Genomic DNA, 14,751 nt, shown 5'->3' with positions numbered 1-14,751 from the left:
GATGGTCTGTGCATGTGGCTAGACCCGTCCAGCCATGACTTTTTAAAATTTTATTTTTTATATGCATTTGACAATAATTGTTAGAATGTCAAGTGATTTGTACGAATTATCTGATTGAATATTGTACACTTGTTGCAAGAGTTAAAACTGAATAAAGAATTAAAAAAAAAATTTAAAAAAAATTATTTTTTAACTAGTAGATTCACAGTGCGCCGACTCTCCTGCTCTATCAAGCCCTTATTTCCCTCCCTCACCACAGACTGAACCAAATGCTGCTACCTCCACTGACTCCAGCCCGTGTGGCTCCCAGAAAGCTGGTCCTACTCTTGCCAGCTGCTGCCCTCACCTTGCCGCTGTAATGTGGAGCATGAGAGAAAAAGTTCCTCACGCTCGCGGCTGATAAAAATAGAGCGAGGAACTAAACTAACCCTGTGTAATTTCTGGGTTATTCTGCTGGGCTGAGAAGTGATACCAGGCAGTGAGGATACACAGGGCAGGAGGAGGAAGAAGACGATCTTCTAGTATGGAGGCAAGTGCACGAGCTAAAGCACACGACAAACAGCAGCCCGGAGTTCTATCGGTCACTTTCGGCCAGTTACTAAGTTTCAAGTTTAAGTTTCAAGTTTATTAGGATTTTATATACCGCCTATCAAGGTTATCTAAGCGGTTTTTACAATCAGGTACTCAAGCATTTTCCCTCTCTGTCCCGGGGGGCTCACAATCTAGCTAACGTACCTGGGGCTATGGAGGATTAAGTGACTTGCCCAGGGTCACAAGGAGCAGTGCGGGGTTTGAACCCACAACCCCAGGGTGCTGAGGCTGTAGATCCAACCACTGCGCCACACACTCCTCCAGGCTAATAAAAAGATAAATGGAGCCTGTGGTTTTAACCCGCTTAGAGCCCGTGGGTTAAAACCACGGGCTTGCATTGCAGGGAAGGGTGGGAGAGTCGAGGCAGGTAGGAAGTCATAGTAGTTTGGGGCAAGCAGCAGTTCGGGCAGGCAGGAGAAGAGCATCAGAAAGACGTTTTCGACTGGTCCCCAGCAGTCGCTTCTTCAGGTGATCGGCCAGCCCTGTCGGATATGAAATTTGGTGTTGTGAATCACGCCCCAGCCTACTTTGCATGCGTTTCACCTCATTTGCATGCACAGATTCGAAGCGGATCGCAGGAGAGGTAAGTGAATCCGGCCGGAGGGAAATTTTGATCTTTAAGGGAGTCACAAACCGATCGGTATACGATTGGTTTGCTTTGTGACTCTAGCCCTTAATGCTCTATATACAGAATTCGGGGCGGGGGGTAAACGCCTAATGCACTTTAGTAAAAGGGCCCCATATCGATTACTACTTTTGGCAATCGCCCAATCTGAAACAAAAATGATTGGAAAGCAAACTTGTAGCAAAAGTTCAAAAAGTAGAGAATTCTGCAATGTACTGAGCCACAAACTGTGCCAGAGCATATCACAGGATCCCACATGGGAAAAACATTCAGCATATTAACCTAGTAAATGATGGAAGATAAGACTTGAACGATCCATCCAGTCTGCCCAGCAGTCGTTCTATAATCATGATTCAGGAGGTTCTACTCGTGCTGCTTTTTAAGGTAAAAAGCATATATTTAATGCAGAAAATGCGAAGGACGGAATGTTGGCGAGACAGGCCAGTTGTAAATTTGATAAGACCCTCAATTGTAAGTTTTCTCTGCTCTAACAAGGGTTCTCTTGCTTGTAAATCGCCTTGAACCTATGCAGGTATAGTGTGATTCATAAATAAAAGATTAGATTAGATGCTGCAAAACAAACCAGTCTATAAGCAATTCGCTGCAGTAGATGTTGATAGAATATGTGATCAGTTTGACTCTAATAACATCATGATGCCGTTTTTGGAGTCAGTAGGTCAAATATACTCAGAAACAGGTCTAACATTTGAGGCACCAAAATGAGTGTTGACCAGTGTAATCCATTTACAATATGAAGATGGGTAATTCATCATTCAAGGTCCAGTGATGAATGTATCAAGGAGAATCCCAGTTACCACTTGTTTGTTTAGCACATACTCTTAAGTATTCTTCTTTTTGCATTAGAGATTTAGCCTTAATCCTAAAGCTGGCAAAGATTCAGAGGTAATATCCTACTTATTGTCTGATGGTTTGAAGCTGTATGGTCCTCGTAAGCAGTGTTTAGCAGTGGGCTCCATTTAGTGAAACACTTTGAGATATTAGGATGATCTTTGGCTTGGACAAATGCGCAAAGACAACCCTCCTAGGAAAAATAAATTGAGCAAAAATGAAATATTTTTGTTATTAGACGTGTGGTACTAAAGTGGTTTACATATTACATACAGGGACTTTCTTAATGGAATCCTGTTCTTTTCTTAATGGTCTGTTAGATTTTATACTGGAAGAAGTTGAGTAATCTTGGGTATGTGCTGCAGCCCCTCTGTATTCACTTAGTGAGATCTTGTCTTGCAGAGTGAATACATCGCTCCCTGTGACTGCAGGCGTGCATTCATCTCTGGATTCGATGGCTCTGCAGGTATGTCTTTAGGTCATTAAACTTCTGCCAAACTTAGATTTGGTCTTCATCCTGGGTGAACATGCTGGGCAACCTTCAGAATTTTACTGTAATGGTTGGGAACAGAATGTGACTCCTGTAGATAAAGACCCCAAGGTCTGTCTCGTCTGCCCATTTTATGTTGCAATACCACAGATCCTCCTTAATTTCCAGTTTTAGTCTTCCTTTCTCAAAGCCAAGGATCCTATTAATTGGTTTTACTTCTACCACCTCCACTAGGACATGCGTCCTTGTGTTATTCTTTGAAATAATCTTTTAGATACCTTGTATCTATTAATGAATCCTAAAGGGTTTGGGCATAATAAGAGAATTATGCATTAGTCTTCCAAATTGATATTAATTTAACTGAGTTAAAGTGGTTTATTGAAAATGGCAAGGACAGCTCAATATCAAGTATGCATATGTTCTCATATATATTATTACTAGGAGTCTATTTTGTTGGGTAGATGAATAGACCATGCTGGACTCTTATTACATTACATTAGGGATTTCTATTCTGTCATTACCATGTGGTTCAAGGCGGATTACAAAAGAATTATCAAGGATATATTACAAAAGGTATCTGGTCATTTTCAAGGAGAGTAAGAAATGAGTATGGCTAGTTGTTTTGGGTTGGGGCTTTAGTGAGAGGCGGGATTTGAAACTTGCAGTGTGTTGTTTCTTTTTTCATGGATTTCTTGAAGAGTATGGTCTTTATTTCTTTTCTAAATGTTATCTGCTGCCATCTGTGTTACTCCTACGGGATGAGTAGCCTGATAATCAGAGCAGCTGGCTGAGAACCAAGGAAGCTGGATTCAAATCACTGCTTACAAGCTCTTTAATCCTCCATGATCTCAGGTACAAACTTAGATTTTAAGCCCTTTGGGAGCAGGTAAATAACCTACTGTAATTGACTGTAACTCATCTTGAGCTTCAACTGAAAATATATGTGAACTAAATCCAGATCCCCTGCTGTGGCTTTTTCTTGGAGCCTATAACTTCCTTTCCCTGAGTGGAGGAGTAACCTAGTGCAGTCTCAGCATTCTCAGGTTGCAGGTTCAAGCCCAGCACTGTTCCTTGTGACAAGTCACTTAACACTCCATTGGCCCAGGTACATTAGTCAGATTGTGAGCCCACCGGAACAAATAAAAATGCTTGAGTACCTGAATGTTAACCGCTTAGGCCACGGGTGTCAAACTCAAGTCACATTAAGGGGCTAAAATCCAAAACACTGGCTAAGTCGCGGCCAGACCCTGTCCAATCTCTGCCCTAGACCCCGCCCCCCTAATAGTACTAATTGTAACACCATTTTTTCCATTCATTTTTCATATACACACACACACACACACACACACACACAATATAATTGTATTAATAACACATAATTAACCACAAAATTAAAATACACAAACCATTCATTCCTATCAGAAAACAGATAACCCCATGTAAATGCAGGACCAAAAACTAAAAGTACTAATATTTCCAAACAAACCCTAAGATGCTAGACTCTGCAAGCAGTATAACCCCAGAGGAAAAGAAACAAATGCATTTCTTCCTGAACAGACAAATCAGTCACTAAATAAAAAAACAAAAGCATTTCCCTTACCGTTGTTGTCTCTCCCTCCATGTGCTGTTGCTTCTGGCCTGCCCCTCGGTGTTATCTTTGTGCTGGTCCACTGTGCGATCAATGCGGCGTCTTCGGGCCGGCTTCCTGAGTGCTGCGTTGCACAAAGCTGTGGGCAGCGGTACCTCATGCGCATCCCACGCCTCATCTGGAAGCCTTCCCTCCGACGTTGTGACATCAGAAGGCTTTCGGTTCAGGCGCAGGCTGCACATAGGAGCTTTTTGCCATGGCTTTGTGCACTCAGGGAGCCGGCCCGAAGACGCCACGTTGATTGCACCGTGGACCGGCGGCTGAAGAATGCTGTCTTGGGCCCGATGGACATGCCAGCCCTGTGGACCGGCAGAAAATTTCTGTAGACCGGCACCAGTCCACGGACTGGCAGTTGAAGAACACTGTACTAGGTAAACTTCAAAATATCCGTAGACTATCCCTTTTTCTTACCACAGTTGAAATCTGAGCCCAAAAGTTGAGATTGGAATCCAAAGTGTTGCCAAGATAGCAAAATAATGAAACAAGACTAACAGGAAGAGCAAAATATTTATTTTCATATTTGAGTTTGTAAGCCATGAGCCTCTAGAACTTGACTTACTATTTCTGAGGTGTAGAATGAAAAGAGATCTTAGCCTTTCATAGTGTTTGTCCAAGAGTTCCAGTGGCATTGGGAAGCTTCTTGAGTAGTACATTTCAAAAAACAAGGTCTTCTGGGGTGGACATATGGAGTTAATTCTATGATTGTGCCTATGTGGCACCTATTCTATAAAGGAAGTTTGGTGCATACTTTCCTTTATAGAATACCAGTGTAACCAAGTACAGTATAACCTTGGTTTGCGAGCAAAATTCGTTCCAGAATCATGCCTTAATATACTCGTATATTAAAGCGAATTTCCCCACAGGAAATAATGGAAACTCAGACGATTCATTCCACAACCCAAAAACTTTAATACAAAATACTATACGTACTTATTGCAAGACCTCGCTCATTTAGAACAGTCACTACACTTCTGCAGTCAGAGAGAGAAGAACCATCAGCTCAGCTGTGATGTGTATATACTGTATGTACTTGTATTGCAAGACCTCACTTGTTTAGAAAAGTCACTGCACTCCTGCAGTGTCAGAGAGAGAAGAACCATCAGCTCAGCTGTGATGTGTGTATACTGTATGTACTTGTATTGCAAGACATTGCTTGTATATCAAGTTAAAATTTAATAAAATGTTTGCAAAACACTTGCAAACCAAGTTACTTGCAATCCAAGGTTTTACTGTATATAAGTGCATATAATTTAGACATAATACCTAAAGTCCAATATCATAAGCCAATAGATAAATATTTGGAGAACAATTATTATACGTGTGAAAGGAACCCTCAAAATATTTACCCACACTTTGCCCCTACATGCCTTTTAAAGGTGACAACCAATTTGTTGTCGGGACCTATAATTGTGTTGATAAAAAACTAGTGTTCAATAACTGTGCTACTGTGACAAGCTCAAAATTAAATAACAGTAGAAAATAGGTTAACTACCTGAACAATGAAGCTCCAGTGTCCACAAAATCATAATGTCAAAATTCAAATTGACTTTTGGCAAGATTTCAATCTGGCCCAAAAAGGAGAGAGAGGCATCAGGCATTGTGGGGGAAGTGTCTTCTCCCCCCCCCTACATGTAAGGACTGCTTTGCTACATCCCACTAGTCTAAGGATTCATCTACTGCTGACGCTAAGGAAGGAAAAATTATGCTTTACCTGATAATTTTCTTTCCTTTAGATACAGCAGATGAATTCAGAGTCCCACCCTACTGATACTTCAGCTTTAGTGGTATCTTGAAGAGGTTTTATACTGTCAGAGTTCATGATTAGTTTCAGTAGTTGTGTTTTCAAATGGTTTGATATGAGAGAAGATTTTTCATTCATTTCTTGTTCCTTCTGCTTTGGCAAGATCAATTCTAATTGACCAGGAACCTTTCCATCCAATAAGACAGTCAACTCAATATTCTGTCTCCATCTGCTGGTAGATGGGCACAACCCACTAGTCTCTAAAGGAAAGAAAATTATCAGGTAAGGCACCCTTCCTCTGTATAAGTCTCTGCTGAGGCCCAAGTTTAGAGTTCTGCATATATTCAGTATTTCCTTTTTTTCCCCTTTCTCTCCCTTCCCTTTTGTGGCCTTAAGAAGGATTTGACTTGCTGTTTCTAATGGCGTTTTTCAGTTAATTTAGGCATCAGTAGGGCGCCTACCGGTGCCTAAATTTAGGCACCTTAATGCTGGAATTTTCCCCTTAATGCTGGAAGTTTTGGAAGAATACAGTGCTTAGGCACAAGCTCGTCAAGGTGACCTTAAACTTGCACTCTTAAAGGATTTAATGCTAACTAACCTTGTATAATTCAATTGCCCACGTTATTGTTTGAGAGTCTCTCTTACTTGAGTGTCTTGGCAGAGGTGGGCTTCATTGAGCCTGTTGTTGGATCTTTCTCCATGCAATTCAGAGACACTTGTTTGGTTGGCCATAGGCAGAGAGTCTCAGGTAGTATCAGCAATGAAGTTTAGGTGTTAGAACATATAACATAACTTTATTCTTCTATACTGCCATAATCAGACGACTTCTAGGCGGTTCACAGCAAAGAGAGCTGGACAATCAGCGAATTACAATATGCAAATTATAAAAGTATAACATATTACTCAAAGATAGACATAATAAAAATTGTTAGATTTAGTGTATCTTCTGTTTAGGAGATAAATCTATCAAACAATGCAGTTTTAATTTCTTTCCTAAAGGCGCCATAGGTCAGCCTAGCTCCATTAATGTAGTTACCTAACCAAGACTGCTGTTTACTTGCTTGATACATGAGAGTCCTATCCAAAAATGATTTGTATTTACAGCTAGTAATGCTTGGGTATGCAAAAAGATTACAATTTCTGGTTATCCTTGTAGGACTGTATAACACGAAATGAGATAAAATATAGGTAGGAGCTAGTCCCCAAAACCAGCTTAAAACAAATGCAAGAAAACTTAAAACATTATTCGTGCCTTCATTGGTAACCAGTGCAACAGTCTGTAGTAGGGACTAACATGGTCGCTTTTTTTCAATCCAAATATCAAGCGGACAGCCATGTTCTGTACTATTCTTAATTTTCTCACTGTTTTTTTTAGGCATACTCAAATAAACAATATTGCAGTAGTCAAATTTCTGCAAAAAATAATAAGTTATTACTTATTATGACAGGAGTAGCCATTCAACAAATTACATTTAATTGGAATAGACTTAACTACAGTTTCTGGTGGAACTCTCTATGTCATATATATAAGATGGAAAGAACGTTGGCCACACAAAAAGGAAATTCAAAAAATTTCAGGAGGTTTGGGGTCCATTAATAAAATATTGTGATGAGTAAATATCATTTTTCCTTTATTGGTACAATTGTAAAGTGAGGGATGGGGAGGGATTTCTGATCTGATATTAAATATTTAGATTAATAGAAAAGATTATATAATATTATGATATATGAAATTACATATGAATTAGTAGGGATGGGAGGATGGGTTTAAATATTATAATTTAAAATTAATCAAGTGACATTGTATAAGTTTCAATGATATTTTCTGATGCACTTGTTGTAAGATGTAAAAATGAATAAAGAATTTAAAAAAAACCAACAATATTGCAGTAGTCTAATATGGATAAAACCAAAGACTGCACTAATAATCTAAATGATAAAGGGTCAAAGTATTTTTTAATGGTCTTTAATTTCCATAGTGCAAAAAGCACTTCTTCACCACTATATTCGTGTGTTCAACCATAGTCCAATGTGTGTCTAATGTGACTCCCAGTCTTCTGTTCTTTTAAAGCCCAAGTAGGCATACATGTATTATAAACATGTGAACATGCACAGAGTACATATGTTTAATCAATGCATTTTGCCTGGGAGCATTGCTTTTCATTTACTAACACCAGTGACCTTTCTCATTTTTTTTCCTGAACAGGCACTGCTATTGTGACTGAGCAGCATGCAGCTCTTTGGACCGATGGACGCTACTTCCTGCAGGCAGCACAACAAATGGACAGTAACTGGACACTCATGAAGATGGGTGGGTGGGACTCTGATCCTAGCATATGTGCAAAGCCAGCAAAGCTGCGATTCCTCTCAAAATGCATTTGCTAGACTATAGTAGAGAACAGGGCTGCCCAAGTCCGGTCCTCGAGATCTACTGGCAGGCCAGGGATTCAGGATATCCACAATGAATATGCATAAGAGAGATTTGCCTGCACTGCTTTCTTGGTATGCAAATCCCTCTCATGCTTATTCATTGTGGATATCCTGAAAACCTGGCCTGCCAGTAGATCTCAAGGACTGGACTTGGGCAGCCCTGGTATAGAATATAATTTGCTCAGGCTTTACATTCGATAGTTGGTTTTCTTTCTATAAATGGTGCTTGGAACTTTCTATTATGTAGAAGCAATTGGTTTTTATATTTGGTAAACTTGTTTTCATACTCTGTTCAGGTTATATTAAGTGCTGTTTGGTTTTGTACATCTGTCTCTGCATTTGGAGACACTATGGGCTCCTTTTACGAAGGTGCGTTAGGGCCTTAATGCGCGGAATAGCGCGTGCTAGCCACTACCGCCTCCTCTTGAGCAGGCGGTAGTTTTTCAGCTAGTGCACGCTAATCCTTTTATGTATAACAATTTTTATTGAAAGAATCAAATAATCAGTACAATAGGATAATACAAAAATACATTCAATACAATAAGAATTACAATAATATTTCATACAAATTTAAATCATTCTTTCAAATTTAATTTCCATATGAATTAATTCAATCTTATCTACACCCCCCTTAATTCCATCCCCTAACCACTATCTTCCCCTAAATGAAATCCCTCACCCTGGATGAAAGTTGATAAAAATAAAGAATTAAAATAAATAACTGGAATGTAATTATTAAACCTAATTTTCATAATAAATCATTGATAACCAAACTTCGTATTTTTGGTGAAAGATTCTGAATATAAGGATCCCAAACCTCCATAAAAAGATGAGTTTTTTTAGGCGAACCTCGAACCTCCCAACTCTCAAATAAAAATAAGCGATGTAATTGATTCCTCCAATGCCAAAAACTTGGAGATTCTTTCTGCAACCAAAATTGCATAATACATTTATGCCCAATCATACAGGCTTTCTGAAATAAAAGACATTTTAGTTGGCCAAAAACCCCACAAGCTGATGCTTTATCAAAAATTATTCCCCTAGGACAACCCATTATCGAATTACCCCATAAAGAACCGAAAAATAATAGGATGGCAGACCAAAATGAGTTGATCAAAGGACACAACCAAAATCCTTTTAAATTCTTTATTCATTTTATATTTTACATTAAGTGCACAGAAAATATCAACAATTAAAATAACACATCACTTGAAAATCCACAAAATCTCCTTAAATAATATTTATCCCCACCATATTAATATAAGATAATATATATAATGTAATATAATAAATTCTATCCTTCCCTTCATATCTAATAATGAAAATCAACCCCACCCACCCATATCAACTTTTAGTGCGTGCTAATCCGATGCGTGTGCTAAACGCTAGCACACCTTCGTAAAAGGAGCCCTATCTGTAGTCTATTTTTTTTATTTTCTTATTCCATGGGTGGGATAATTCAAATCCAGAAAAAGGGAGAATAGCAGTTAGCCATGTGCAGATGTTGGATAGTGCACAAATTTGACAGCTTACTGCAAGTTTTTTAATGTCATCTTTCAAAATTTTAAAGATGGCCTTAGTGTGTCCTTGTGCGGTTTTCCCCTGCACACTAAGACCATTTGTACTGCAGCAGTAAAATAGCCGATTTTATTTTTTGGTATTAATGGCCATACACCGTCACCATTGATGCTTGGCCATTAAAAACAATTAACACATGAGCACTTACTGCCACCCATTTTATAGGTGGTAAGGACTCGTGTGGTAATCCTGCTTTAATTGGTTAACACGTGGTAATGTAGATGTGCTGATTTAGTACAGATAAGCCCACTGTCCGCCCCCCTCAACCAAAAATAAATCATTTTTTAGCATGCGGGTAGTATGTACCCATTTGGGACTTACCGCAGGATGTCTGAGTGTGTCCTGCGTTACGCCCTTTTAAGGTACAGTAAGCACGTGCTGTTTACTGCATCTTTATAAAAGGAGCCCTTATCTATACATTCTGGTGGAATTCGTTGTGCCACATTTACAAAATGGAAAGAACAATTGCCATACAGAAAGGGAATTATAATAAATTTAAAAAGATTCGGGGGCCATTGACAAATTATTGTAATGATTAGACATCATTATCCATTGGCGGTATATTTATACATAGGGGGGAGGGGGGATGGTATAAAGTTTTGTTAAAGGTTTAATCAATAGATAAGAATACAATATTTATATGATATTTTTGATTGAAATTTTTTTCGGAAGGGCAGGTGGGGAGGGAATAAATTTATGTATTTATGATGACAATGGAAAGAAATTCAAGTGATGTGTAAAAGTTCTAAATGATGTAATATTGTGTACTTGTTGTAAGATAAAAAATGAATAAAGAATTTGAAAAAAAAAAAGGAGCCCTAGGGACGGGGAGGTGGGAGGATTTGGGGTTGTTCTTTGTATTGCTTGATTTCTTACTGTAAAACTGAGCCTACTTCTGCATGCTAGTGTTTACTGTTTTTTTGCTTTATTTGGCTCAATAAAAATGATTGAATCACAAAAGGAGCCCTAAATAACTAAAGCAACAAATAGGTGCATCCAAGCCAAGTTCAGTGTTGGGGGGGTCCTGTTTTGTAGCTTCTTCCATGCTGCAGTTTTCTGGGGTTCATAGACAACGGCGCGAAAGACAAAGGCGTGCGCCGACAACTGAGCGCAAGATGGAGGCGCGCGCCGAAGAAAATTACAGTTTTTAGGGGCTCCGGGGGTTTTTGTTGGGAACCCCCCCCCCACTTTACTTAATAGACATTGCGCCGGCGTTATGGGGGGTTTGGGGGGTTGTAACCCTCCACATTTTACTGTAAACTTCACTTTTTCCCTAAAAACAGGGAAAAAGTGAAGTTTTCAGTAAAATGTGGGGGTTACAACCCCTCAAACCCCCCCCCCAACGCGGCGCGATGTCTATTAAGTAAAGTGGGGGGGTTTCCCCCCACGCCCCCCTGTCGGAGCCCTAAAAACAGTCATTTTGAGCGGCGCGCGCCTCCGCGCTGCGCTCAATTGTCTGGGCGTGCCTTTGTCCCGGCGCGCTTTTGACCTGACACCGTTTTCTGGTCCCCCCTATTCTGCGTGCTAGTCCTTAATTTTTTACCCTTGGTTGATCTGTTTGTCTTCCTTTTTTTTTCTTTCTTGGCCATCTTTTTAAATGTTCTCAGGTCTTAAGAAAACTCCAACTCAGGAAGATTGGCTGGTCAGCGTGCTTCCTGAAGGATCGAAAGTTGGTGTGGACCCTCTTATCATGGCAGCAGGTCAGTGCATATCCCTGTACATTTATGGAGACTAAAAGGATGATATCTACCTCAAAAAGAGCTTGGTGTACGTCACTTCCTTAGAAGAAAGGGGAGCAGGAGCAGTGTTTATTTTTATTATTAAGAGTTGATTACAGTAACGTAAACTGTGATTCTTACAGTGTTGAAGGGTTTCTTTAATATTTAAGCATATTAATATCCTTCTCTTGAAGTAATGAAAAAAGAATCTCTCCATCAGTTTGGGTCTAATAGCTGATTGTTTGCCTTTCCGTAAGATATAAAGTTAAAATTCACTGAAGGAATGATTTTTCTCACATGCTGTTCAATGCAGGAATTCAGTACAGAAAACCGGTGTAGTTATCCACTATAATTGATCACAGGATATATGAGGAATAAACATTTATTTAAAATTTTTTATAAATGTGTGAAGTGCTCAGACTCTCAACCAATGTGCTTCAATAATGAAAACAAAGGTTGCCTGTGGGACCATCATAACACTTTCATGGTCCTACGCCACCTATCTTGTAAAAAAGACTCGTTATGAACGTCACTTATTTGAGTTGACTTGGCAGCTTCTTGCTTCGACAATCCTCTGCTCCATTTTTATTTACTGCATGAAATCCCAAATGTTTGTCCCATCAGGCCAGCCCCTTGACTCGAGTTTAGCTAAAAAAATACTTCATCTGGAGGGGACATCACTGAAAATAAAATTTAAAATCAATACAACAATACACATCTCATGAGAGCATCAACAAATATATACCAATCACTTTGTATCATATACTAACAAACTACTTTCAAACCTTTTCATGGCCTCACTTCATTGTAAACTCCCAAATCTTGCCTCCCTGTTCTTGATATAACAATGTATAAACTATCGGCTTCTGACCTGCGTCTGAATACCTGCCCACTAAAGTCACGTCTGGCGTCGGAGGCCATTGGTCCGTAAACTCCAAAGCCTTTATCTCGGCCAATCAAGGATTCTTCCGCACTAGAGTCGAAACCATCAATCTCTGCATTTAATCCGTTGAGGCTTAAGAGGTTTGCCAAGAGAAAATAAACTGCCCATTTGCACAGAAACGGTTCCCTGTCAGTAAACATTCCTGGGACCTTCTGTATCCGTAGACCTCTAGGTATAAATTGATGTTTAAGGTATTCTATTAAAGACTTACTATGTAAGTCTAAACGAATTAAACTACGTTGTAGATTGATCCATGTCTGTTTGTTTTGGGAAAAACCTGTAGAAGAATCGCTGTGTCCACCCTCTAGCAAGGAAGTCCGATGGGAATATTGTGTAACTTGGTCTGCAGAATAACCAAGAGTGCGTTGCCACTCCGGAATATCCATGGGTACAAATTTCTTAAAGAGTACAAAACACGAACCCAACAAATGTAAGGGAGGAAAAAATATCACAAAAGCAAAAACCTCCCCAACCCCAAGAAAAACAAACCGACAAGGGGGAGAGACAAGAGAACTCTGACCTTGACCTGAATAAACCTGCAATAGGTATAATGTGAAACAGGAGAACCCTCAGTAACACAGCCGCCCACTTGGGGAAAGGCTGTCACCGGCTAACAATCAGAAAGAGTGTAAACTGTGAAACATCCCCGGGTTCTTCCTGTTATATTGTGAGAATAAATCAAGTGCACCCCCAAGAAGTGCTATGTGTGAAAAAAGATATAAACGAATCAAAAAAACACACAAATATATATAGTCAAGAAAACTCTTGTCTCTACTCCTTGTCAGGGGGGCCAAACAAGGAAGGAAAGTGTCCAAATCTGTCCAAATCTGTACCAAGCCAATCAATGAAAGGAAGTACTTAGCTTCTCTGAACAATAGAACAGCCAGCCGATGTGAGACATCATCCGTCCAACGGGACTCCGTTTCGGGGGTGCACACCCCCTTCCTCAGGAACAACTGGACTGTATTGAGACTGGTGATTCCTCCGACGTAGCTTGGAAAGTAAGGCAGAAAATGGCACTTAACGGAGGAGAACGCCTCCAGTTTAAACTGCAGCCACTGTTGTAATTGGGTAAAAAAGTCAGATGACCCGCTACTTAAGGGAATGAATGAAAATCCCTAAATAGAAAAAAAGCAAATAGAAAAAAGAAAAAGGAATGTATCAACAAAGTTGGACCCCAAGTAACAATACAGATTTGGGACCAAATATTGAAAAAGAAACTAATCCAGGTAAGACCACAAGAACTATTATCCCAGGACAAGCAGGCAGCATATTCTTAACACATGGGTGACGTCACCGACGGAGCCCTCGGTACGGACCTTTTTAACTAGAAGTTTCTAGTTGGCCGCACCGCGCGTGCGCGAGTGCCTTCCCGCCCGACGTAGGAGTGCGTGGTCCCCAGTTTCTTCGTTTCCGCGGAGCGAAGAAGACGCGTGTGTTTTTTCAACGGCCGTTGAAACCACTTTTTGCCTTCCCGCTCGCGCTTTTTTCCATTTTTTTATCTTCCTTTGCCTTCGGGTTTCTTTTTTCTTTCCTTTGTAAAAAAAAAAAAAAAAAAAAACTTTGCTTTTTTCCCCTTTTTTCGTTTTGCCCCGGCGGGGCCTGTTGCCATTATACAGGCCTCGGGGTTCGATTTTGCGGAGGCCGTTTTCCCCTTCATGCCCCCGCAGGTCGGTTTTAAAAAGTGCCAGCGGTGTGCACGCCCGATCTCCCTCACTGACCCACACAATTGGTGTTTGCAGTGTTTGGGTCCGGAGCATCGGGCGGACTCCTGCACCCGCTGTGCCACTCTTCAAAAGAGAACCCTTAAAAACCAAAGAATTCAACAAACTCTGCTCTTCGGCACCGGGTCGGCGATGGACTCCTCGACATCAACAATGGTACCACAGAAATCGGCACCGTCTACCTCGACACCGCCCGACCCCACATCGGCGTCTCTGGCGCCAGGTAAGCCGGCTAAGAAGCCTTCCTCTTCCCTCGAGCGCCCTCCTACTACGGTGGAGACGCCGACCTTGCCGGCATCGCACCGGTCCCGCAAGCGCTCCGCCCCGATCTCGGTGAGTGCCTCGTCATCGGCCTCCTCATCGCCGGGGCGTGGAGCGGCATCTAAGGAACCGAAGAAAAAGAAAGCGGTTCCG

At 40.6% G+C, this 14,751-nt stretch overlaps 1 protein-coding gene across 11 annotated transcripts in view; it reads left to right on the top strand.

Annotated features, from left to right (window-relative positions):
* Positions 1-14,751, top strand: part of XPNPEP1 (X-prolyl aminopeptidase 1) — a 140,299-nt gene that overhangs the window by 15,646 nt on the left and 109,902 nt on the right. For 10 of the 11 annotated variants that reach the window (XM_033942158.1, XM_033942159.1, XM_033942152.1 and 7 more), the window contains 3 exons: positions 2,468-2,531; positions 8,151-8,255; positions 11,560-11,652. In XM_033942158.1, coding sequence (XP_033798049.1) covers positions 2,468-2,531; positions 8,151-8,255; positions 11,560-11,652 — 262 coding nt within the window. The remainder of the gene's footprint in view (positions 1-2,467; positions 2,532-8,150; positions 8,256-11,559; positions 11,653-14,751) is intronic. The other variant, XM_033942151.1, reaches the window with a different exon arrangement.

This window comes from Geotrypetes seraphini, chromosome 4, assembly GCF_902459505.1.
Source record: "Geotrypetes seraphini chromosome 4, aGeoSer1.1, whole genome shotgun sequence".
In the NCBI taxonomy this organism is placed as follows: Eukaryota; Metazoa; Chordata; class Amphibia; order Gymnophiona; family Dermophiidae; genus Geotrypetes; species Geotrypetes seraphini.
Note: the sequence above shows the minus strand (reverse complement) of the source record. Positions and strands in the feature narration are given on the sequence as shown.